The sequence below is a fragment of the Hylobates moloch genome, unplaced genomic scaffold (assembly GCF_009828535.3).
Source record: "Hylobates moloch isolate HMO894 unplaced genomic scaffold, HMol_V3 SCAFFOLD_9, whole genome shotgun sequence".
NCBI lineage: Eukaryota > Metazoa > Chordata > Mammalia > Primates > Hylobatidae > Hylobates > Hylobates moloch.
This window is the reverse complement of record NW_026652284.1, coordinates 48,083,927-48,109,653: the sequence shown is the minus strand read 5'-3', so window position 1 is coordinate 48,109,653 and position 25,727 is coordinate 48,083,927. Positions and strand designations below refer to the sequence as shown.

Below are 25,727 nucleotides of genomic sequence, written 5' to 3'. Positions count from 1 at the left end.
GGTAGGTGCATTCTATAGCAAGTAAGGCATGAACACAGAGCTCTGTTGGGTCAGCAGAGAGATGGATCATGAGACACTGTGAGGTGGGCCTTTTGCTGCTGTGTTGTATATAAGCCCTAACTTATACAGATCTTTGGGCAAGGAGCTTAAGTCAAGTGAAGAAGATAGGGATGAGATGTGAGGAACATTGGAGAGAATCTGCAAAGTCTTGGAGGTGATAGAAGAAGGAAGGCATTCAAAGAAAGGATGCCAATTGTCATCACACACCAAGTAGACAACACACAAGTTCAAGTATAGAAACAGGATTTGGCCATTGCCAAACTCTAATCATAAAGTAATGGTGAAGAGCTCCCACCACCGTCATCATCCACATTCAATTGCAGACATCCCAAGAAGCAAGAACACTCCCCAAACACGGTTTAATGTATACCTTCTCTGGACTAAATTTTGCTACAACAGCTTGCAAATCCTTGTGATGGTTTCTTGTGTAGATCAAGATTATAAATTGAGGTTGCAGGGTCTGGTCTGTCTACGGGGCAGAATGCAGGTAAGTATGACGAATGCAAGGCATGCTTCTCTTAAGCTGGCTTAGCAATAGCCTTCCCATTAGAGGCACTGACACTAGAAACAACTTTTATATTTATCACTTGAAAATCAGTGGCCAGAATTATGAAAAAAAAAAGATTGCTAAAACAGCAAAGCCTGTTATTTTTCACAGTATTATATAGTGATATTCTCATGAAGACCCAAATTTCAAAAGCAAAAGACTTCAGTTTGTATTTGGCAGTAACATTCACCAACTGTGCAACAATGTGTGAGTGGGTGAAACTCTCTGAGACTCTGCTGCTTCTATAACTTTTCTGACAGCAATGGTTACCCTACAGTTACTAGAGCATTAATGCCACAATGTGTAAAAAAACACTGCTAACAAGGATGCCTGACACCAGTGTGTGATGTTATTACTATTATTGCTATTACAGTAGAACTGAGAGTAGCATCTTTGAGTTTGTTTGTTTGTTTGCTTTTTGGTTTTTAACTTCTCCTTTGGTAAGTCATTGGTGCAGGTACAATTGAAAAGATGTAAGCAGAATGTAAAGGCTTCAGACAGCTCGCTAACTAAAAGTGTGGTCTCTTTGACAAAGTCTTCACAATGAGATATTAGCCATAGTCCTCTGGTGCTGTGTCTTCTATTTTCTCCATTCACTACCCTGGAACATGGATGCAGAGCAGCCTTCACTAAAGATATTAAAACAAATGATAGAATAAGCTTTGTTCTCAGATGTAATCATTGAGTTACCTACCATACTAACTCCCAAATGCCTACATACCCAAACTTCTTGTTGAATTAAATAAATGAACCTCTTTTTTGATTAAGCCACCACTCTGGCTTAATGTGAAACTGAATGCAATTCTAATTGAATCAAGTAGGAAAAAAAGGAAAAGAAAAAAAAAGCGTGGCCTCCTGACAGCCACAGCAGCATCTCCGGAAGCTGATTCAAGAAGCAGAAACATGGCCCCATACTACAACTTCTGAAACAGAATCTTCTTTTAAAAAATATCACCAAGTATTCATATGCTGTTTATTTATTTATATTTATTTACTTTTTTATTTTTTGAGGCAGAGTCTCTCCCTGTCGCCCAGGCTGGAGTGCAGTGGCGCGATCTCAGCTCACTGCAACCTCTGCCTCCTGGGTTCAAGTGATTCTCCTGCCTTAGCCTCCAGAGTAGCTAGGATCACAAGCATGCACCAGCACGCCCGGCTAATTTTTGTATTTTTAGTAGAGACAGGGTTTCACCATGTTGGCCAGGCTGGTCTTGAACTCCTGACCTCAGGTGATCCACCTGCTTCGGCCTCCGAAAGTATTGGGATTATAGGCATGAGCCACTGTGCCCAGCCTCATGTGCTGTTTAAAGTTTGAGAAGAACTGATATAGACTTCTCTTTTCTACTTTCTTTTTCTCCTTTCTCCCATCTTTCCTCTCTTATTTTCCTTAAAAAAGAAAAAATATTCCTTAGTCCTTATAGAATCTCACAAGACAGGTATAGTGGAGATTTGCTCTTGCCCCCTCCCTGCATTCGCTCTCTTTTACTGTGACTATGCTTCTTACCACGTTTCCGGCTTCTGTGATCTGTGTAAAGCTGACCCCAGCCCTGGACTTGGGGGATGAAACAAGTGATTAAGTTCAGTGCAACAAGAGCATGTGGACCCCTGGCCATGGTTATGGGGCCAGCAACGGGCACCTGACCATCCCAGTCAGTCCACTCAGGGCCACACCCTCTCAGGCCTTGAAATTTTCCTGGATATTTGAGTACCAAGTTCTATCTTAATGAACAAGAATGGGGATAAAACGAGGAGGCTAGAGCCGAAGCAACCTTTTTATACAGTTATAGAGCTTGAGAATAAAACTGACACCAAGGACACAGGAACTGGAAACGGAGAGAAAAAAACCTTGTACTAAGTCTGCATCTAGACTATGAGGTCTCATTTTTTGCTTAAGCAAGTTGAGGCTGAGTTCTCTATCACTTACAGTGTAATGTATGCTTAATTATATACACAAAGGGAAGAAAAAGAACAGTAGCTAAACGGGAATGTTGGCTCAAGAATGGGCTTTCTTGGAAGAAAAACTTGAGCCTAGGCTGAAAGGAAAAAGGTAATGAAGGTGTGGAGGGGAAAAGCAAAAGAGAACGGGAAAGGCCCGGAGAGTGAATATGACACCATCCAGGGAACACGCACAACAGTGCCTAGGACAGGGTGGCACCGAGTTTGTTCAAAATCCCAAGTCTTTCAGTTTTTTTAAAAAAATGCATTTATTCTTTAAGCTTTTGGATTCTTCTTTCTTCATAATATATCACAAATTTCATCCAATTTTCAAAGGTTTATGTTTGGCAAACATGAATATTTGCTGCAACACTAAATGGAACTGAAGAGGTCTGGTCCCCAACAGTTTTCACACAATTACATAAAAAATGAATGTCTGAGGAAGTGATTTTTGCAACAAACGTGCTCTGAGGTATAGAAAAGTAAGTTAAGAAGATGACATTTTCACGACGTCTATTTCGTAGGTACCTGAACTCAATGTTTATAAAAATCCGTTTAAAGCCCAAACCTAACGTGCTTACTGGCTGGTGCCTGGCACAGAGTTTATGCCAGATAAAGGCAGACTTTACATAATGGGGCTTATAAAATACTGGTGATGATTGTTAGGCAAAGGTTGTAGACAGAAAAGGAAACATAAATCCCAGATGAGACTCGGATAGTGTCTCTAGGACATGTAATACCTTTAAGGTAGAGATAATGATTCCTAACCCTGAGCACACATTAGAGTCTCGTGGGGAACTTTGAAAAAAACCACTGATGCCAGCACCCTCCTCCTGAGATTCTGATTCACTGTGAGTGTGGACAGGCAGTGCCTAGGTGATTCTAACATGCTGCAGGCTGGACACCCTCTGGCTGGGGACACTACTGAGCACCATGATAAGACAGAAAAGTTTTCACTAATCTCAACCTATCCTCTTAAAACATACCTTAGAAAAGGAAACTTAATCAGAAACTCAGACATATAAATTGGCAGCAATTGTTTACATAGTCACTTCACAACCTATTCAGACCTATAAATTTTATTCTCCTCTCTAGCCATTTTAAAAACTGCACTGCTTGAAGCTGGACATGAGTCCCCTACCTCCCTGTGATCCCAGCCAATCACAAGTACCTGTGAGCAAGCAAATAGCCACACGGTGGGGGAAGAGAGACGTTCAGGTCCACCCCCTACTGACCTATTTCTCAGTGTGAGTGTCTGGGCCTTTTCCTTGGAAACCTTGAAGAGCCCCCAAAGGATATCAGAGAACTTCTCTGTTTTTAACATGTGCTTCCTATTGAAGAACAAACTTGGGCATTTTCAAAGTAAGTTATGCTCTTTACATCATACGGGTTTTATCTAGAATTGCACAGAAGAGGGAAAGGTCTTCAAACCCTATTTTTTTTTCATGCGGTGTCCAAAAAAGAGGTTTTTCCAGTGTTAGACTCGTGAGAAGGAATATCAGTGAGGAATCAGGATGGAATAGATCGGAAAAGCCACACCACTTCCAGCTAGCATGACATGCACCAATCCTGCCCCAGAAAAGGGTGCTCTCACAACTTAACAATAGAGAATATACTATTTTCTCATCAAATGTATCTCAAACTTGTTACAAAGAATTACGTAATGCAGAATAGAGCTACTCCTAGAGAGGTGCTTACAAATAGACTTTTACTGATGTGCAGGGAATACAATGAAATTGCAGTGCCCAAAACTGCTCTCCAGCCCTCGTATCCCTGAGGTTCTGTGAAAGAAACACCAGTGATTCTACCCAAGATACACAGGATGCCGTTTCCAGCCAAAAATGCGCTTTGATTTTTTCAAACAATTTAGATAACTAAAATTTTTGCTTTGGTATAATTCTACCAAAAATAACACATTTCATTTGTCTGTACATTTATAGTGTGTTTGGTGATAGAAATTCCAACAAACTGATCCATAGATTCAATATAATTTCAATTAGAATTCAGAGGGCTTGTTTTGTCAGACTGAGGGGATGATTAGAAATAGACAATCTAATTCTAAAATATATATGAGAATGTAAACGATTTTAAAAATAAATCGGCCGGGTGCAGTGGCTCACGTCTGTAATCCCGGCACTTTGGGAGGCTGAGGCAGGTGGATCACTTGAGAGGTCAGGAGTTTGAGACCAGACTGGCCAACATGATGAAAACTCATCTCTACTAAAAATACAAAAAATTAGGCGAGTGTGGTGGTGGGTGCCTGCAATCCCAGCTACTCAGGAGGCTGAGGCAGGAGAATCACTTGAATCTGGGAAGCGGAGGTTGCGGTGAGCCGATATAGTGCCAGTGCACTCCAGTCTGGGCAACAAGAGCGAAACTCTATCTCAAATAAATAAATAAATAAATAAATAAATGTTGGAGACACTTTACTGTCTGATTTTAAGACTTGCTATAAATCACTAAACAAAAATAAGGGGAAAATCATGCAACTCTGTGGTGAATAATAATAATATATTTGTCTTTGTTTTTTGTTTTATGTTTTTTGTTCCTTCCTTCCCAATCTGAATTCCTTCCGTTTATTTTCCTTTCCTTATTAGAATCATTAGAATCTCCAGTAAAATGCTGAGTTGAAATCATGTAAGCAGACGTCCTTACCTTGTTCTTCACCTTAAGAGTTATTCAGTCTTTCACCACCGAGTATGAAATTCCCCAAGGGTCTTTCCTAGACGTCTTTTACCAGGTTAAGGAAGTTCTCATTTGTTCTTAATTTGATAAAGGTTTTCTGTCACGAATGGACATTAAATTTTTCCATATGCTTTTTCTGCATATGTTGAGATGTTTTTATTATTTTTCTTTTTAATCTGTTAATATAATAAATTACATTTTTGTTTTCCTAATGATAAACTAACTTGCATTCCTAAAATTAAACTTATTTATGCATGGTATATTTTTGTCTTTTTCTTCTATTGCTGAACTCAATTTTCTAATATTTGATTAAGGGATTTTGCTTTATTTTAATGAGAAATATGGTTATGTTGAAGGTCTTTTCTTATGTCTGTGATTTTGGTGTCATAAAATAATTCTAACTCATTAAAATGAGTTGAGAATTATCCCACTATAAGAATTTGTACAGAATTGAATTTGTTTGTTTCTTAAATATTCGTTAGAATTTAACAGTGAAGACATTTGGGTGTAGAGTTTTGTTTTGTTTTGTTTTTTAGTTGGAAAAATTTTAACTTCAAATACGATTTCTTTAAAAGATTTAGTTATGCAGTTTATCCTCTCTTCTTGAGTTAACTTTATACGTTGTATTTTTCACAAATATTTTCATTTCATTAAGTTGTCAAATTTACTAATATAAAACTCTTTAGGATGTTCCCTCTTTATCCATTTAATATGTGTATTATCTGTAATGAGATGCCCCCCTTCTTGATATTATGTGTCTTCTCCCTTTTTTGTGGTAGCTCAGCTTGAGGTCTATCAATATTATTACTCTTCTCAGCTATAATTTGTTCTATTGACTTCTCTCTATTGTTGTTCAGTTATCTACTACATTTTTTTTTAGACAGAGTCTTGCTCTGTCACCCAGGCTGGAGTGCAGTGGCACAATCTCAACCTCTGCCTCCCAGGTCTTCTGAGTACTGGGACTACAGGTGCATACCACCATGCCTGCTAAATTTTATATTTTTAGTAGAGATGGGATTTCTCCATGTTGGCCAGGCTGGTCTTGAACTCCTGGCCTCAAGTGATCCATACACCTCAGCCTCCCAAAGTGCTGGGGTTACTGGCGTAAGCCACTGAGTCTGGACCAGTTATCTCTCTGGTCTCTCTCTATGGTTTAACTCTTATCTCTATTGTTTCCTTTCTTTTGCTTACTTTGAATACAATTCTCCATTTTTTGTCCTGATTCTTAAGGTAGAAGATTGCATCATTGATTTGAGGTTTTTATTAATTCCAAATATCACCATTTAATTTTGTAAATTTCTATCTAACTTCTACTTTCTCTTTAGATATATCCCCAAAATTTCTGAATATTGAGTTTTCATTCTTATTCTGTTTGAGATATTTAACTTTTCTTATAATGTCTTCTTTGACACATTTATTACTTAATAGGTCTAAATATTTGAGAATTTTTATGACATCTACTATTGTGTTCTAGTTTAATCCCGTTTTGATAGGAAAATATATTTTATATGACTTCAATCCTTTAAAATTTATTGAGCTTTATTATCTAATCCACAATATAATCTCTCTTGGAGAATGATACTTATGTGGTTGAAAAAGTTGTGTATTCTTCTGGCTTTGGGTGTAGTGCTCTATTAATATCAGTTAGGTCAAGTTGGTTGATTTTGTTATTCAGGTCTTCTTTATACTTACTTTCTGTCTGCTTGTTCTATCAGTTACTAAAAGAGGAGCGTGGAATTTGTTTATTTATTTTTTCAGTTGTATCACGTTTTGGCACCTTGTATTTTGTAACTCTTTTATGATGTGCTTGCCTGGTAATTTTTGATTGGATGATGGAAACTGTGATTTTTAGTTTCTTGAGTGCAGATTTTGTTATTTTTTTTTTTTTTGAAGAATATTGCACTTTCAGCCAGTCACAGTGGCTTATGCCTATAATCCCAGCACTTTGAGGGACAAAGGCATGCGGATCACAAGGTCAATAGATTGAGACCAGCCTGACCAACATGGTGAAATCTCATCTCTACTAAAAATATAAAAATTAGCTGGGCATGGTGGCGCGTGCCTATAGTCCCAGCTACTCGGGAGGCTGAGGCAGGAGGATCGCTTGAACCTGGGAGGCGTAGGTTGCAGTGAGCCAAGATCATACCACTATACTCTGGCCTGGTGACAGAGTGAGACTCCATCAAAAAAAAAAAAAAAAAAAGAATATTGGACTTTCTTCTGCCATGCAGTTACATTTCTTGGGATCGGTTTTGAGAGGTGACAGCGTGCTGGCAGTCCTCACAGCCCTCGCTCGCTCTCCGCGCCTCCTCTGCCTGGGCTCCCACTTTGGTGGCACTTGAGGAGCCCTTCAGCCCACCGCTGCACTGTGGGAGCCCCTTTCTGGGCTGGCCAAGGCAGGAGCTGGCTCCCTCAGCTTGCAAGGAGGTGTGGAAGGAGAGGCGTGAGCAGGAACCGGGGCTGCGCACGGCAATTGCGGGCCAGCTGGAGTTCCAGGTGGGCATGGGTTTGGCGGGCCCCCCCACTCAGAGCAGCTGGCAGGCCCTGCCGGCCCTGGGCAATGAGGGGCTTAGCACCCAGGCCAGTGGCTGCGGAGGGTGTACTGGGTCCCCCATCAGTGCCAGCCCACCGGTGCTGTGCTCGATTTCTCACCGGGCCTTAGCTGCCTTCCCAGGGGGCAGGGCTCAGGACCTGCAGCCCGCCATGCCTGAGCCTCCCACCCCCTCCATGGGCTCCTGTGCGGCCGGAGCCTCCCCGACGAGCGCCACCCCCTGCTCGACGGAGCCCAGTCCCATCGACCACCCAAGAGCTGAGGAGTGTGAGCGCATGGCGCGGGCCTGGCAGGCAGCTCCACCTGCAGCCCTGGTGCGGGATCCACTGGGTGAAGCCAGCTGGGCTCCTGAGTCTAGTGGAGATGTGGAGAACCTTTATGTCTAGCTCAGGGATTGTGAATACACCAATCGGCACTCTGTATCTAGCTCAAGGTTTGCAAACACACCAATCAGCCTGTGTCTAGCTCAGGGTTTGTGAGTGCACCAATCAACACTCTGTATCTAGCTGCTCTGGTGGGGCCTTGGAAAACCTTTGTGTCTGGCTCAGGGACTGTAAATACACCAATCAGCACCCTGTGTCTAGCTCAGGGTCTGTGAATGCACCAATCGACACTCTGTATCTAGCTACTCTGGTGGGGCCTTGGAAAACCTTTATGTCTAGCTCAAGGATTGTAAATACACCAATCGGCACTCTGTATCTAGCTCAAGGTTTGCAGACACACCAATCAGCACCCTGTGTCTAGCTCAGAGTTTGTGAGTGCACCAATCGACACTCTGTATCTAGCTGCTCTGGTGGGGCCTTGGAGATACTCTGTATCTGACTGATCTGATGGGGAGGTGGAGAACTTTAATGTCTAGCTCAGGAATGGTAAACGCACCAATCAGTGCCCTGTCAGAACAGACCACTCGGCTCTACCAATCAGCAGGACGTGGGTGGGGCCAGATAACAGAATAAAAGCAGGCTGCCCGAGCCAGCAGTGGCAACCTGCTCGGGTCCCCTTCCACACTGTGGAAGCTTTGTTCTTTCGCTCTTTGCAATAAATCTTGCTACTGCTCACTCTTTGGGTCCACACTGCTTTTATGAGCTGTGACACTCACCGCGAAGGTCTGCAGCTTCACTCCTGAGCCAGCGAGACCACGAACCCACCAGAAGGAAGAAACTCTGAACATCAGAAGGAACAAACTCCAGACGCGCCACCTTTAGAACTGTAACACTCACCGCAAGGGTCCGCGGCTTCATTCTTGAAGTCAGTGAGACCAAGAACCCACCAATTCCGGACACAGTTTGATCCTTTCAGGTTTACTTTTGTGCTTTATAGAGTAAGCCCAGAATGATCTTCATAATAGGGCTCATATAGCCTTTCTACTAGGGTGACACCTTTCTGAGGGCTCCATCCAATGCTATGCAGCAGGTATAGAAGCCTGCTGTTGTCTAAAAAAGGTACTCTAGTAAAATATCCCACTTAGAAATAAGTAAACAGGTAAAGAAAAGAAGAGGTAATAAATATAAGGCTATGTACTGAAGAGGAAATGTAAGTTAAAAAATAATAACTATGGGCGGATCACAAGCTCAGGAGATTGAGACAATCCTGGCTAACATGGTGAAACCCCTTCTCTACTAAAAATACAAAAAATTTGCTGGGCATGGTGGCGTGCACCTGTAATCCCAGCTACTTGGGAGGCTGAGGGAGAAGAATCTCTTGAACCTGGGAGATGGAGGTTGCAGTGAGTCGAGATCATGCCATTGCACTCCAGCCTGGTGACAGAGTGAGACTCCATATCAAAAAAAAAAAAAAAAAAGAAAGAAATAATGACTAGTCAAAATGGATTATAACACTTCTAGTTCAATGGTCATATGAAGAACATGGCTAGAAGATACAATTTTTACAAAAGAGATATTTGGTGCCTACTAAGGAGGCAAGAAAAAAGAAAAATTTATTGACAAGCATAATCAATAAAAATATGAAAATATGTTAGCTCTATCAGTGAAATAAAGGCAGAAATTGTAGATGAGGAATAACTGAAAGCAGGATGATTGATTAACATCAGCATTATTAAACGGTGCTTTCTAAGAACATACGATTACTCTTGTTCTGAAAAGTGGAGTGATTAAAGAGTCCCCTGTGCCATTTGTAGAGCAGAAACATCCAGCTAACAGGATGTGTATGTAAAAGGAGAAACTAATACCTAATCAAAAGGTCTTTAACTTTGGTAAAAGTTCATTATATTCTCTCAAGTCCGATCATTTTAAAGTATGATATGCTTTATGCAACTGAGCATGCTCATGCAACTGAGCATGAACTTTCCTGAACAAAATCTGGGATGGAGGGTGAACATGAAGTGCAGATATGAGCACAGAAGCTCTAGCAGATGGTGCAGGCAGGTGGGGAGGGGTGAGGCCTGATAATAAATTATCATCCATTTTCTTTCATAAAAATTCGGTGATTATAATTCTTACAAGATGATTACTCCTCCCTATGCTATCTTCTGAACTGACACAATCAATATAACATCAGGTTATTCTTCAGAACTATCTAGCCCCCACTGATGCTTAAAGTAACATTTTTGTTTATTCTATGACATTGTTGTGTTTACCAAATTTCTCCTGATGTAGCCAACACATAGAAAATAACGTAATGCAACATAAAGAGAACATTTATACTTGAAGCAAATGTAGTTTGGCAAATTTTCAATCAGCAAACAAGAAAAGAATAAGGCTAACAAATCCTTCTTCAATATCCCTTCCTCACCCCCCACAACCTACTTTTTAGGGTCAAAGGCTATGTCATGAAGCCAACGGGAAAATCAAAAAGTGTATTTTTATACTAATTGTGAACATTTATGTCTGTAGCAGAATTGGCATTTCTATACTGTGCTACTGTCATGACCTCTGAAAAGATCTATTATTTATCTCTGCCTTCCTCAAAAATAAATTTAATTTAAAATGGATGATGTACAATAAGAAACATTAAAATAAAGGCAGTATAAAGAACAAATATCTCAGGCACCTTAAGATCTATCATTGTTTTGCCAAGATATACTGAAGTAAAATTGACTTTCAGAGTTATGATTAAAATTATGATAAATTTTAAGGATTATAGATTACATGTTTGGAAACCAAAAATTCTCTTTGAATAGTGATTCACAACAGCATGGAATCAGTTTTAAAATAGAAAGCAAAAATGTCTGTTTTCTTGGCTTTAAATACTAAGATTACTCAATATTAGTAAGACCAGTAATTATTATCAGAATATAAAGCACTTACTGCTGAGAATTATGTGCATTTTAAATGGGAATTAGAACTTTTCATATGCTAATTTTTATAAGCCATCTGTAAATATATTTGATGAAAAACATCACAGTGATAAGGGCTTTCCATTTTGTCTTTATTTAAAAATGTGTACTTGATTGGTTAATGTGATGATTCAGCAATATAGTAAAAATTACCTAAAGCATTACACAATTTAAGATTATTTTTTAAAAACATGAAGGCACATATTTTGTCACAGTGATAGTTTATTAGTCATTGTCTTAGTTTGTTTTGTACTGCTCTTAAAAAAATGCCACAGACTGGGTAATTTATAATGAATAGAAACATATTGGCTCATGGCTCTGAAGGCTGGGAAGTCCAAGATTGAGAGGCCAATCATCCCCTCAATCCTATGTCATCCCATGGCAGAAGGGCATCCCATGGTCTTATGTCATCCCATGGCAGAAGGGCAAAGAGAGGGTGAGAGAGAGCCAAAAGGGAAAAAAGCACATCCTTTCATAAGGAACCCAATCCCAAGATGTGGAACTCACCCCCACAGTAATGGCATTAATCTATTCATGAGGGCACAGCCTTCTTGGTCTAATCACCTCTTAAAAGTTCAACCTCTTAATACTGCTACAAGGCAATTAAATTTCAACTTGATATTCAGAGGAAACAAACATTTAAACTTAGGTCTGTCTTACATACAAAATATGTTAATTTCATCTCTACAGCTTCAAAATCTTAACTCATTCCAGCATCAACTGAAAAGTCTAAAAGTCCAAAGTCTCATTTAAATCAGATATGGATGGGTAGGGGGGATGATGGATAGAAGACAGGACTAACGTACAGCTCCCATTTGAACAGACAGAACAGCATCTGGAGACTTATATTGTGAACTCTTGCTTCAATAACCACTATAGGAACATATGAGGAAAACCAAAAGAATTCACAGACCCTTTATAGCAGTTGCTTGCTGCTACAAGTGCTGTGAGACAGCCAGAAAACTGTGAGTTCCTAAATTGTTAGAGGGGGAAAATTCAGCCTCTGAACATGCATTCTTACTGGGGAACCTAAAAATCCAGATCACAAGAGAAGGATTTAACCTTACCTATTGCTGAAATGGATTTAAGGAGCTGAGTCTATAGCCATATCACCCTGAACGTGCCTGATCTTGTTTGATCTCAAAAGCTAAGCAAGATCCGGCCTGGTTAGTACTTGGATGGGATTTAGGGAGCTGAGTGAAATATAAAAGTAGATAAAGCAGCACAAAGAGCCTGTAGGCACTCCTGGTCACCAACCTAAGTCCAGGGAAGCCATTCTTATCCTTACCTCACAGAGGTCCTTGGGGAAGGGAAGGCAGCTAGCAGAATTGGGGAGGGGCCACAGGGTAAAGGAAGCTCCTAGTCAAACTTGGTAATAATTGCAACTGGGCATAAACTTTCCTGAACAAAATCTGGGGTGGAGGGTGAACATGAAGTGCAGAAATGAGCATAGAAACTCCAGCAGATGGTGCAGGCAGGCAGGGAGGGGCAAGGCCTGAGAGCCCTACTTGCTTTCTCAGTTAGCAGGCTTGTAGCCTGGGGCAAGATCTCAGCCCTGCACAAAGGCTGCATGGATATAAACTCAGTGCAGATGGGCGGGGCACAGCAGGAGTGAGACTGGCCTTGCTGACTCCATGGGAACAGGGTAAGGCCTGTCACTGCTGGCTTCCCCCAATTCTCTGACAACCTGTATGAAGCAGCAGAGGCAGTCATAATGCCCCTTGGAACACAACTCCATTGGCCAAAGAACCACCCCCTCAGTCTCCCACAGTGGCGGCAGCAGCAAGCCCCACCAAAGAAGAGTCTGAGCTCCGTACTGCCCAACCCTGCCCCCACCTGATGGTTTTCTCTACCTGCCCTGATAGCCAAAGGCAAAAGACATAAACTGTTGGGAGCTCCATGGCCCTGCCCATCACCTGAGAAACCTGAGTACCCTGACCAATGTAGGGCAAACCCATATCCCCGTCCTATTGCCACAGCTGGTACTCTCTAGAAAATACCACCTCCTGGCTGGAGGCCACCAACTCAAGCCATTATTTCAACTCATTACAGAACAACCCTGCTCCAAAGAAGGAGCGAACAACAGCAAATTTCACCAGCTGCAACACCTTGGCTAACCACAGATCCTGACTCTGGCCATGTGACAGCTTCATCACTAGCAAAATCAGCATTCAAGAAAACCAGCACACTGAATAAAACTCCAATGACAGACTCCAACAGAGTCCACTTCACTCCCCCACAACCTCCACCAGAGCAGGTACTGGTATCCATGACTGGGAGACCTAAAGACAGATCACAACACAAGACTCTTTGCAGACACTCTCCAGCACCAGCCTAGAGCCCAGTAGCCCTGCTGGGTGGCTAGACCCAGAAGGGCAATAATAGTTACATAAGTCTGGCTCAAAGATAACCCTATCCCTAGGGGAAAGGGGAGAACACCACATCAAGGGATCACCCCATGGGACAAGAGAAACTGAACAGCAGCCCTTGAGTCCCAGATCTTTCCACTGAAACAATCAACCCAAATGAAAAGGAACCAGAAAAGTAATTCTGAAAGTATGCCAAAGCGACTTTCTACAACATCCCCAGAAGCTCACACTAGCTCTATAGCAATGGATCCAAAGAAGAAATCTCTGAATTGCCAGATAAAGAATTCAGAAAAGTTGATTATTAAGCTACTCAGGGAAGCGCCAGAGAAAGTTGAAGAAGATTTTTTTAAAAATACAGAATATGAATGAAAAAGTCTGCAGAGAAATAGATATCATAAAGAAAACACAATCACAACTTCTAGAAAGGAAAGACACACTTAGAGAAATACAAATACACTGGAAAGTTTTGAACAATAGAATCACACCAGTAGAAGAAACAACTTCAGAATTCAAAAAAACAAACAAAAAAAGGCTTTTGAATTAGCCCAACCTGACAAAGACAAAGAAAAAAGAATTTTAAAAATAAAGCCTCCCAGAAATTTGGAATGATGTTAAACAAGCAAACATTAGAATAATTGGTGTTCCTGAAGAAGAGAAATCTAAAACTTTGGAAAACTTATTTGAGGGAATAATCAAGGAAATCTTCCCTGATCTTTCTAGAGGTCTAGACATCCAAATACAAGAAGCTCAAAGAGTACTCAGAAAATTTAACACAAAAAAATCATCACCTAGCCACATAGTTATCATGTTATCTAAATTCAAGATGAAGGGAAAAATCTTAAGAGTTGTGAAGCAAAAGCACCAGGTAGTCTATAAAGGAAAACTTAGCAGATTAGCAGCAGATTTTTCAGCAGAAACCCTACTAACCAGGATTGGGGTTCTATCTTTAGCCTCCTTAAACAAAATAACTGTTAGTCAAGAATTTTTTATCCAGCAAAACTAAGCTTCATAAACGAAGGAGAGATAAAGTATATTTCAGACAAACAAATGCTGAGAGAATTCACCTCTATCAACCCAGCACTACAAAAATATGCTAACTCTTGAAACAAACCCTCAAAATACATCAAAATAGAACCTCTATAAAGCACAAATCTCATAGGACCTATAAAACATAACACAGTGGAAAAAAAAACAAGGTATTCAGGCAATAACTAGCACAATAAACAGGACAGTATTTCACATCTCAATAGTGGCATTGAATGTAAATGGCCTAAAGGATCCACTTAAAAGATACTGGATGGCAGAATGTATAAAAATCCAACAACAAAGTCTTGCTGTCTTCAAGAGATCCACCTAACACATAAGGACTCACATAAACTTAAGGCAAAGGGGTGGGAAAACGGATTTCATGCAAATGGAAACCAAAGGCAAGCAGGAATGGCTATTCTTACATCAGACAAAACACACTATAAAGCAATAACAGTTTAAAAAGACAAAAAGAGACATTATATAATGCTAAAAGGATTAGCCCAATAGAAAAATATCACAATTTTAAATACATATGCACATAACACTGGAGCTCCCAAATTTATAAAACAATTACTACTAAACCTAAGAAATGAGATAGATAGCAACACAATCATAATGGGGACTTCAGTACTCCACTGACAGCACTGGACCAGTCATCAAGATGGAAAGTCAACAAAGAAGCAACGGACTTAAACTATACTCTAGGAAAAATGGACTTAACAGATATTTACAGAGCATTCTACCCAATAACTGAAGAATATTTTTTTTTCATCAGCACATGGAACATTCTCCAAGATAGAATATTATGACTGGCCACAAAACAAGTCTCAAGAAATTTAAGAAAACTGAAATTATATCAAGTACTCTCTCAGATCACAGGGGAATAAAATTGGAAATTCACTCTAAAAGGAACTCTCAAAAATATACAAGTACATAGAAATTAAATAATCTGCCCCTGAATGATCTTTGGGCCAAAATTAAATCAAGATGGAAATTGAAAAATTGTTCAAACTGAATGATGATAGTGACACAACTTATCAAAACCTCTGGGATACAGAAAAAGCAGTTCTAAGAGGAAAGTTCATAGCATTAAATGCATACATCAAAAAATCTAAAAGAGCACAAATAGACAATCTAGGCTCACATCTCAAGGAACTAGAGAAACAAAAACAAACCAAACCCAAAACCAGCAGAAGAAAAGAAATAACAATGATCAGAGCAGAACTAAATGAAATGGAAACAAACAATACAATACAAAAGATAAATGCAACAAAAAGCTGGTTCTCTGAAAAGATACAAAAATCAATAGACCATTAGTGAGATTAACCAAGAAAAGAAGGGAGAAGATCCAAATAAGCTCAATCAGAAATGAAATGGGAGATATTAAAACCAATACCACAGAAATACAAAAGATCACTTGAGGCTACTATGAGCACTTTCATGTGCACAAACTAGAAAACCTAGAGGAGATTAATAAATTCCTGGAAATATACAAACCTCCTACATTAAACCTGGAAGAAATAGAAACTCTGAACAGACCAATAACAAGTAGTGAGATTGAACCAGTAAAAAAAATGGCCAATAACAACAACAACAAAAAGTCCAAGACCAGATGGATTCACAGCTGAATTCTCTCAGACATTCAAATAAGAATTGGTTCCAATCCTACTGAAACTATTCCAAAAGATAAAGAAAGAGGGAATCCTCCCTAAATCATTCTATGAAGCCACTATTATCATAATACCAAAATGAGGAGATGATGTAACAAAAAAAGAAAACTACAGACCAAAGTCCCTGATGAACATGAGGCAAAAATCCTCAACAAAAACCTAGCTAACCAAATCCAACAGCATATCAAAAAGATAATACACAACGATCAAGTGGGTTTCATACCATGGATATAGGGTTGGTTTAACATACGCTAGTCAATAAATGTGATACACCACATAAACAGAATTAAAACAAAAAATCATATTATTATCTCAGTAGATGCAGAAAAAGCATTTGACAAAATTCAGCATCCTTTATGATTAAAACCCTCAGCAAAATTTGCATAGAAGGGACATACCCTAAGGTAATAAAAGCCATCTATGACAAACCCACAGCCAACATTATACTGAAAGCACTACCCTTGAGAATTGGAACAAGACAAGGATGCTCACTTTCACCACTTTTATTCAGCATAGTACTGGAAGTCCTAGCCAGAGCAATCAGACAAGAGAAAGAAAGAAAGGGCATCCTAATCAGTAAAGAGGAAGTCAAACTGTCGCTGTTCGCCAATGATATGATTGTACCAGAAAACCCTAAAGACTCATCCAAAAACCTCTTAGATCTGATAAATGAATTCAGTTAACTTTCAGAATACAAAATCAATGTACAGAAATCAGTAGCACTGCTATACACCAACAGTGGCCAAGCTGAGAACCAAATCAAGAACTCAGCCCCTTTTACAACAGCTGAAAAACAAAAAACAAGCAAACAAACAAAAACCTTATGAATATACCTAACCAAAGAGGTAAAAGATCTCTAAAACAAAAACTAAAAAATGCTGCTGAAAGAAATCATAGACGACACAAACAAATGGAAACACATCCTATGTTCACAGATGGGTAGAATCAGTATTATGAAAATGACCATACTGCCAAAAGCAATCTATAAATTCAATACAATTTCCATCAAAATATCACTATAATCCTTCATAGAACTATGAAAAAAATCCTAAAATTCATATGGAACCAAAAAAGAGCCCACAAAAGCAAGACTAAGCAAAAAGAACAAATCTGGAGGCATCACATTATCTGACTATAAACTATACTACAAGGTTATAAATACCAAAACAGCATGGTACTACTGGTATAAAAACAGGCTAGTTGAACAATGGAATGAAATAAAGAACTCAGAAATAAAGCCGAATACTTACAGCCAACTGATCTTCAGCAAAGCAAATAAAAACATAAAGTGGGGAAAGGAGACCCTATTTAATAAATGGTGTTGGGATAATTGGAAAGCCACACACAGAAGAATCAGACTGGATCCTTTCCTCATCTAATACAAAAATCAACTCAAGATGGGTCAAAGACGTAAATCTAAGACCTGAAACCATAAAAATTCTAGAAGATAACATTGTAAAAACTCTTCTAGACATTGGCCTAGGCAAAGACTTCATGACCAAGAACCCAAAAGCAAATGCAACAAAAACAAAGATAAATTGATGGGACTTAATTAAACTAAAAAACCTCTGCACAGCAAAAGAAGCAATCAGCAGAGTAAAGACAGCTGACAGAGTGGGAGAAAATATTTGCAAACCATGCAGCTGACAAAAGACTAACATCCAGAATCTATAAGGGAACTAAAACAAATCAGTCAGAAAAATGCAAGTAATCCCATCAAAAAGTGGGCTAAGGACATGAATAGACAATGCTAAAAAGAAGGTATACAAATGGCCAACAAATATATGAAAAAATGCTCAATATCACTCATTATCAGGAAAATGCAAATCAAAACCACAATGCAATACTACCTTACTCCTGCAAGAATGGCCATAATGTAATTAAAAAACCAAAACATATCAGATGTTAGTGTGGATGTGGTTAAAAAGGAACACTTTTACAATGCTAGTGGGGCAACCACTAATACAACCACTATGGAAAACAGTATGAAGATTCTTAAAGAACTAAAAGTAGAACTACCATTTGATCCAGCAATCCCACTACTGGGTATCTACCCACAGAAAAAGAAGTTATTATATAAAACAGACACATGCACAACTACGTTTACAGCAGCACAATTTGCAATTGCAAAAATATGGAACCAGCTTGAATGCCCATCAACCAACAAGTGGAAAATGAAAATGTGGTGTATATATACCATGAAATACTACTCAGCCATAAAAATAAATGAAATAATGGCACTTGCAGTAACCTGGATGGATTTGGAGACCATTATTCTAAGTGCAGTAACTCAGAAATGGAAAGCCAAATATCATATGTTCTCACAAGTGCTAGCTAAGCTATGAGGATGCAAAGGCATTAGAATTATATAAGGGACTCTAGGTACTCAGAGTAAGGATGGAAGTGGGGGTGAGGGATCAAAGACTACACATTGGGTGCAGTGTACACTGTTCAGGTGTTGGGTGCACCAAAATCTCAAAAATCGCCACTAAGGAACTTATTCATGTAACCAAACACCATGTGTTCCCCCCAAAACTATTGAAATGATAATAGTAACAATAATAAAAGATAGACAAAAAATTAAATAAATCAGATATGGGTGAGACTCAAGGCATGATTCATCCTGAGGCAAATTCCCCCATAGCTGTGAGCCTGTGAAATCAAAACCAGTTACATGCTTCCAAAATGCAATGTGGGGCATACATAGAATAGACATTCCCATTACAAGAGGGAAAAACAGGCAAGAAAAAAGGAGCAACTATTCCCAAGTAAGCCCACAATCCAACAGGGTGAACAACATTAAATCCTAAGGCTCTAGAATTATCTTCCTTGACTCAGTGTCCTGCCTCCTGGACAAGGTGGGGTAGGGGTTGGGCCCCCAAGGCCTCAAGCAGCCCAAGCCCTGTGGCTCAGCACACCCAAAGCTCTCTCATGGGTTGAAATCTTGTGCCTGCAGCTCTCTCAGGCTGACACTGCACACTGGCAGCTCAATAGTTCTGGGATCTTGGTGGCAGTCCCACTCCTATCACTGCACTAGGCATTGCCCTCGTATGGGCTGTCTGCAACGGCTCTGCTCCTGTGAAAAGGCACTGCCTGGGGCCCCAGGCTGTCCAAGACATCCTTTGAAATCTAGGTGGAGACCATTTTTGACCCCATAGCCCACTCATTCTGTGCATCTGCAGAATTAATACCAAACTGCAGACTCTGTAAGTAAGTGTATAAAATATGCTTTTTAAAGATGTTCTTCATCATTTAGTTTAATGCCTTGCTGTGAGAAGTTTATATATGCGCATTGAAAACATGAAATGAGTGTGTTACTTCAAAGATGCATTGTGAGCTGCTTTATTACAGTGAATTGAACCGCTTCCCAAACAATGAACTCTGTAAACAAATGTACAAATATGCATTTAAAAGATGTTCCTTATCATTTAGTTTATTGCCTTATTGTGAGGGATATATATATATATATATATGTACATACACACACACTGAAAATATAAATCTGGGCATGTTACTTCAAAGATGCATTGTGAAGCACTTTATTAAAATGAATTGAACTGTTTAGCACTGTGAACTTTTTAACCACATGTTTAAGACATGCTTTTTAAAGATGTCCCTTGCCCTTGTGTTCTAAGCCATAATGTGAGGAGTTTATATATCCACATTTAAAAGATGAATCGAAGTATGTTACTTCAAAGATGTATTGTGAGCTGACTTATTACAGTGAATTGGACTGTTTACCATTCTGTGAATTCTGTAAACAAGCATATAAAATGTTTTTTAAAGATGTTCTTTACCAACAAGTTTAAAGACTTATTGTGTGAGGTTTACAAATACATACTAAAACATAAATCTGCTGCCAAGGCTTACCACTTGCATTCCTCAAATTAGGGGCACAATCCACACCTAAGCCCACTTGAGTGACAGCTGCGGTGACCAAGGAGCACTGTTTGGGAATTTGGGGGACAGAGACTTAAGGTGGTGCAGGGTAGTGAATGCTGATTTTTTTCAGGCATGCTGAGCTGCTCTCTTGAGGCTGCCTCAAAGATCTCTGAAATGAATTGGGTGTCATTCTCCCATTGTCTTGATGAATGGCACCTGGCTTATTTTATCTACACTAATCCCTTTATCAAAGGATCAACTGGATGCACCCTTGCACTTTTTTTGTTCTTTACTTGGCCAGGCTGTGAATTTTCTAAATCTTTACGTTCCACTTCCGTTTTAATTATAAATGTCATCTTTAAATCATTCATCTCTTCCCACATTTTACTCTAGGCACTTAATAGAAGCTGTGCAGCTCCTTCAACGTTTTGCTTAGAAATTTATTCCACCAGATGTACCAGTTCATTCTCTTAAATTCAGCCTTACATAAAGCCCTCTGGTATAGACACAATTCAGCCAAGTTATTTGCCATGTTAGAAAATAATGACCTTTACTCCAGTTTCCATTACCTTGTTCCTCACTTCTGTCCAAGACCCCATCAGAATTGCCTTACTGTTCATATTTATACCAGTTTTCTGATCATAGCTACTTAAGCAACCTCTAAGAAGTTTTAGACTTTCCCCACAGCTCTCCTTTTCTTTTGAGCCTTTTGAGCCCTTGCCAGAATTGCCTTTAATGATCTGTTCATGGTAATACAAGCTTTTTCTATCCTGGTTCTCCAGATTCTTCCCATTTCTACCCATTATCCAGTTCCAAAGTCACTTCCAAATATTCAGGTGTTTGTCATAGTAACACCCTACTCTTTGGTACCAGTTCTCTTTCTGAGTCGTTTTGTGCTGCTGTAACAGAGTACCACAGATGGAGTAATTCATAATGAACAGCAATTCGTTGGCTCACAATTCTAGAGGCTGGGAATTCCAAGATTGAAGGGCCAGCATCCTTTAAGGGCCTTCCTGCAGTATAATCCCATGGCAAAAGGGCAAGAGAGGGCAAGAGAGAGAGAGCAAGAAGAAGCTAAGTCTGTCCTTTTATAAGTAACCCACTCCCATGATAAAGAGCTTGCTCCCACAATAAGAAACTCACTTCCACAATGACAACATTAATCTATTCATTGCCTTTCATGGTCTAATCACCCCTTAAAGTTCCCACTTCTTAATGCTCCTACAATGGCAATTAAATTTCAGCATGAGTTTCAAACCATAGCAGTCAGGTAAAAGGAAATTAATAAGAGACAAAAGTAGAGCAAAGGCAATTTAAAAATTTTTTTTGATTGGTTGACTGTGTTTTAATACTATAACCTAACAGTTCGGCCTTCTATGAAAAAGAAATTTAGATTACTTCTAACCATATTTATGACAGAAATAATTTAAAATCATGTTTTGAAATTAAGAAACCACATTGAATATGGAAACAAATTTCAGGATCAAAAGCTCCTGATATACAGAAATCCTGCCAATACTTAAAAACCAGTCTGCATTCTACATATCCGAGTTTCAGAACTATCCCATAGGTTGTCATCAATGGGAAAAGTTTTTTAATTATCTAATTAGTATTTGTGTTTCAAACACTTGGAATTGAGAGAAATCTATAAATAAAACATCAAATTGCAGTTTAGTAGCAGTATTAGTACACAATATGACTTTTTGATATTGAAGAATTCATATTTCACACTGAAATTATGATGGTGAATCTGAGGTTTTCATAAAGTATCAAATGCCAAAAAGTACACTAAGATAGCAGTCAGTTTGAGTTGTAATAATAATGCTACAGGGCTCCATGCTAGGCATGGAGGCTCATGACTATAATCTCAGCACTTTGGGAATCCGAGGCGGGCAGATCTCTTGAGGCCAAAAGTTCAAGACCAGCCTGGCCAATGTGGTGAAACCCTGTCTCTACTAAAAACATAGAAATTAGCTGGGCATGGTGGGGCATACCTATAATCCCAGCTACTTGGGAGGCTGAGGCACAAGAATCACTTGAACCCAGGAGGCGGATGAGCTGTGATGGGCCAACTGCACTCCAGTCTGGGCAACAGAGAGAGACTCTGCCTCAAAAATAATAATAATGATAATAATAATAATACAGACTCTTAATTTGGGGCAAATCATTTAACAAACATTGAAGTTAATTTTATTATCTGTAAAATGAGAGGTATAATCCCATGTTTTGGAAGTTCTAATGTCAGTTAAAAGCTTGAACTTGTTTCATAAATTATAGTCACAGCTATAAATTACCTTCTATAAAATGCCTATTTTAAGTCAAGTAATAAACATTTTTGCTTAATAAACATTATTGCTCTTTGCATGCAGTACCTTAACATGCACCACAGAAATATGTGCATTTCAGGATTTGGAAACAAAGGTTCACAGAGGGTAAGTTGCCCAATGTAACACAAGTAATAAATGTAGTGCTGGAATTCCAGCTGAGTTCTGTCTGTCTTCCTATCCTTATGCCAACTCAATCACACCTTCTGATTTTTATCCAACTGATGACAGATATTCAATCATTTAAGCCACATGGAAAAGCTTAAAATAATTGTTCAGCTATCACATAATGGCATTTAAAAAGCTGTCTATTTGAACTGTCACCATGAGTGATTTAATAAAAAAGTTTCTATTACTTACAGATGTTCCAAAGATATGAGTCCTTTAAATGTTTGCTTATCTAGTGCATGGATTTCATTCTTATACAGGTACCTGGAAAATATATAGAATCTCATTAAATCATAAATTAGTAGAGACACCACATGTCTTAGATACAAACTTTTTAAACTATAAGCTGTGGACCTTAGGAGCTTTGTGGGATGTCCATAGATTCTCTAACAATATATAGAAACTGTTATTTCACTTAAATGTGTTCAATTGGTAAGAGTTCTAAGCTTCTCATCAAATTCTCAAATGGATCCTTACTTCAAAATATTAAGAAACATAGAGTATTTGTGGAGAAATTCTGACTAATGGAGTCGTATATACTGAGTAACAACTTCTGTAAGAAAAATATAAGTTTGACTATAAACAATTTTTTTAAATTTATTTTATGACACAGAATATATTCAACTGGTATAAAGCTGGCAAATACCACCGTGGAATTCATCTTCAGGGGATAAAAGCATTTTAGAGATGCATAAGATGAATTTTGATCCTCCAGTGGCTGCTGTTGAAAATCTGCAGGAAAGAATACTATAAATGGATTTATAAATACGATGGTACAACTAATCTTTACCAAAGAGTTTAAAGAAAACAATTTATGTGACATATGAGCACTTTCTCCATCATTTTTCTTCAACCATAGGTTAGTAAGGTGATTTCTTCTCCACACTCTTTGTTAATGTCATGAAAACGAAGCCCTGGATCTTTTCTACTTGTGCCTCTCAGGGTTTGAGACAATCAGAATTCCTGAAACCTTCTATCAGGTGTCTTCGGAATGTGCTCTTGCATATTGTCAGTGTATCAGAATCACCTGGTGGTTTGTTAAACACACCAATTCTAAAGTTCACCCACAAACCTACTCAATCGGACTCTCTCAGGATATTTTCTAGATAATTCAATTGCAGCTCATCTGCAGTCCTGCCTTAAAGGCCATCAAAATCACAATTCTGCCTAAAAATAAAGAAGGGACTGATTTTCTATAATTTGCTTAGTTAAGCTTTGAAAGTTCCAAACCAGTTTCTTTTCCCCCAGTTTAGGACTCCAGTCAGTTTCTAAAAGTAGCAGTGACTAGTGTGGATTTACATCTAACTAGGTATTGTTTTTCCTCAGCATTAATTGGTACTTCAGAAGATTTTGCTTTTACTTCAAATCTCAAAAATATAGCTACGTGTTAGAATTCAAAAAATACAATATTCTAGAACCATGTTTCTTCAAACAGTTTATAAGAAGCATTGAGAAGTGGTCTCAAAACTCACTAGTGGTTCTCAAGTGTGGATGTATGCAAATCATAGTGTAGGTACGTGAGTCAGTAGTATTTGTAAGGCCTCATTTTGAGTTCTACCCAAGCCTTATAGTGATGTCTGGGTCCCTGTCTCCACAAATTCCGATTTAATGATGGGTCCAGGGTACAGACTAGACATTGAGATTCTTCATAGCTCCACAGGAGATAATAATATGCAGTAAGGTTGAAAGTTACTGTTACTAGGTACAGAACAGGTGAAAGTATTCTGTAAATGTACCCCACTGGATTCAAAAACATCTCCTGGTAAAGGCCCTTAGACTGTTAGAATGTTGAGAGCCACATGACTTCAAGGGTGTCATGTCTTGAGGCATAAAGAAGTTGACTTCTACTGAGAGGCATACAAACAGTATACTTGGTTTTTATTATTATAGTCATTTTTAAATAATGAGGGATTGTTTCATAAAGATAAAATGAAATCATAAAATATTCATGAAGGAGTTTCAAAACTTAAAACTAAAGGTTTCCCATAATATTTTATCTCAGATACACAGATTCACTTTAGACTGCTATATTGTAGAAAATGGTTCAGGAAAACTAAGGACAAAGTAGGGGGAAAAGAATAGAACTTCTGCAGTCAGATCTGCGCAAATTGATTAAATCAGTAAAGTATGAATTCCAGGTATGTTACTACCTATATTCAAGTTATAGGACCAACAGGTTTGTATGCTCGCTGAAGAGTAACAGACCAATACACTGAGATAGCAGAGTTTGCAGCAGAGAAAGAGTTTAATTATCAACGGGCAGCCAAATAAAGAGACAGAAAGGACCCGCAAATTCTTCTCCCCAATGAGTTCTGGGCTGGGGTTTTTAATGGATTAGTGGAGGGAAAGAGGCTAGAAAATTGGGGTTGTTGATTGGCTGGAATAAGGGGGATATTATTTGGATGTGGAAACCTCATTCTTTGGTGAGTCAGCTCCTCATCTGGTCCTGCAGACCTTACTGGTGTGCAGGACCTAAAAGGATATCTCAAATGGAAAACTTAACATTTTATAATTCTCAAGTTGTTATCTACAGAGCAGTTAAGGAGAACTATAATCTTCATGGGTCTATGTGATTTTAGGACAATAGGCACCAAACAGCTATGAGGAAGGGGTCAGAGAGCAGCTGATCTCATGATGAATGCTGATGTGCTGAAAGTCTGGCTTATTTTTGTTTCTTCCCACCTCCCCCCACTTTCTTTCCTGATTAATTGTATAAAGTTTATAGGGACAGTTTCATTAACACCAGTCACACAGCTTCCAGTTTCCCATAGGATAATGGTATTCAGCTAAATTCAAATCTCTCCACACACCTCTGAAAACCACACAGTTCAACAAAGAAGAAAAACATATCACCCAGAGCACAAGCTACCACAAAACCAGAGAAAGAGAGCATTAGCAACTTCAGTTTACATTTAAGTGGTGAAAACACTAAAGCATCTCCAGAGTCCACCCTCAGCAGAGTCAAGTGGGGATTTTACAGATGCAGGGACTGTGGCAGAAGGTGTAGAACAACAAAGGATGAGAGTACCACCCTGATGAGAACTTAAGATTGAGGAAATTAGAACCCTGGCTCCTAAGGAATTGAAAAAAAGGGCTTGGAAAATGAGTGGGAGAAGGCACCTTGCTAGCATGGGGTAACTTGTGGAGAATTGGTATTAACAGGAAAGAAGAAAGCAAGACGTCAAAGGTAAAATAAATTAGGACCAGGATTTTAA

At 39.0% G+C, this 25,727-nt stretch overlaps 1 protein-coding gene across 15 annotated transcripts in view; it reads right to left on the bottom strand.

The window, feature by feature from the left end:
- The window catches only part of PXDNL (peroxidasin like), a 480,152-nt gene that overhangs the window by 210,574 nt on the left and 243,851 nt on the right, over positions 1-25,727 (bottom strand). For all 15 annotated transcript variants that reach the window (XM_058444093.1, XM_058444094.1, XM_058444096.1 and 12 more), the window contains one exon: positions 22,705-22,776. Coding sequence is in view for 6 of the 15 variants with exons in the window: in XM_058444089.1 (XP_058300072.1) it covers positions 22,705-22,776 (72 nt within the window). In the remaining 9 variants the exon portion in view is untranslated. The remainder of the gene's footprint in view (positions 1-22,704; positions 22,777-25,727) is intronic.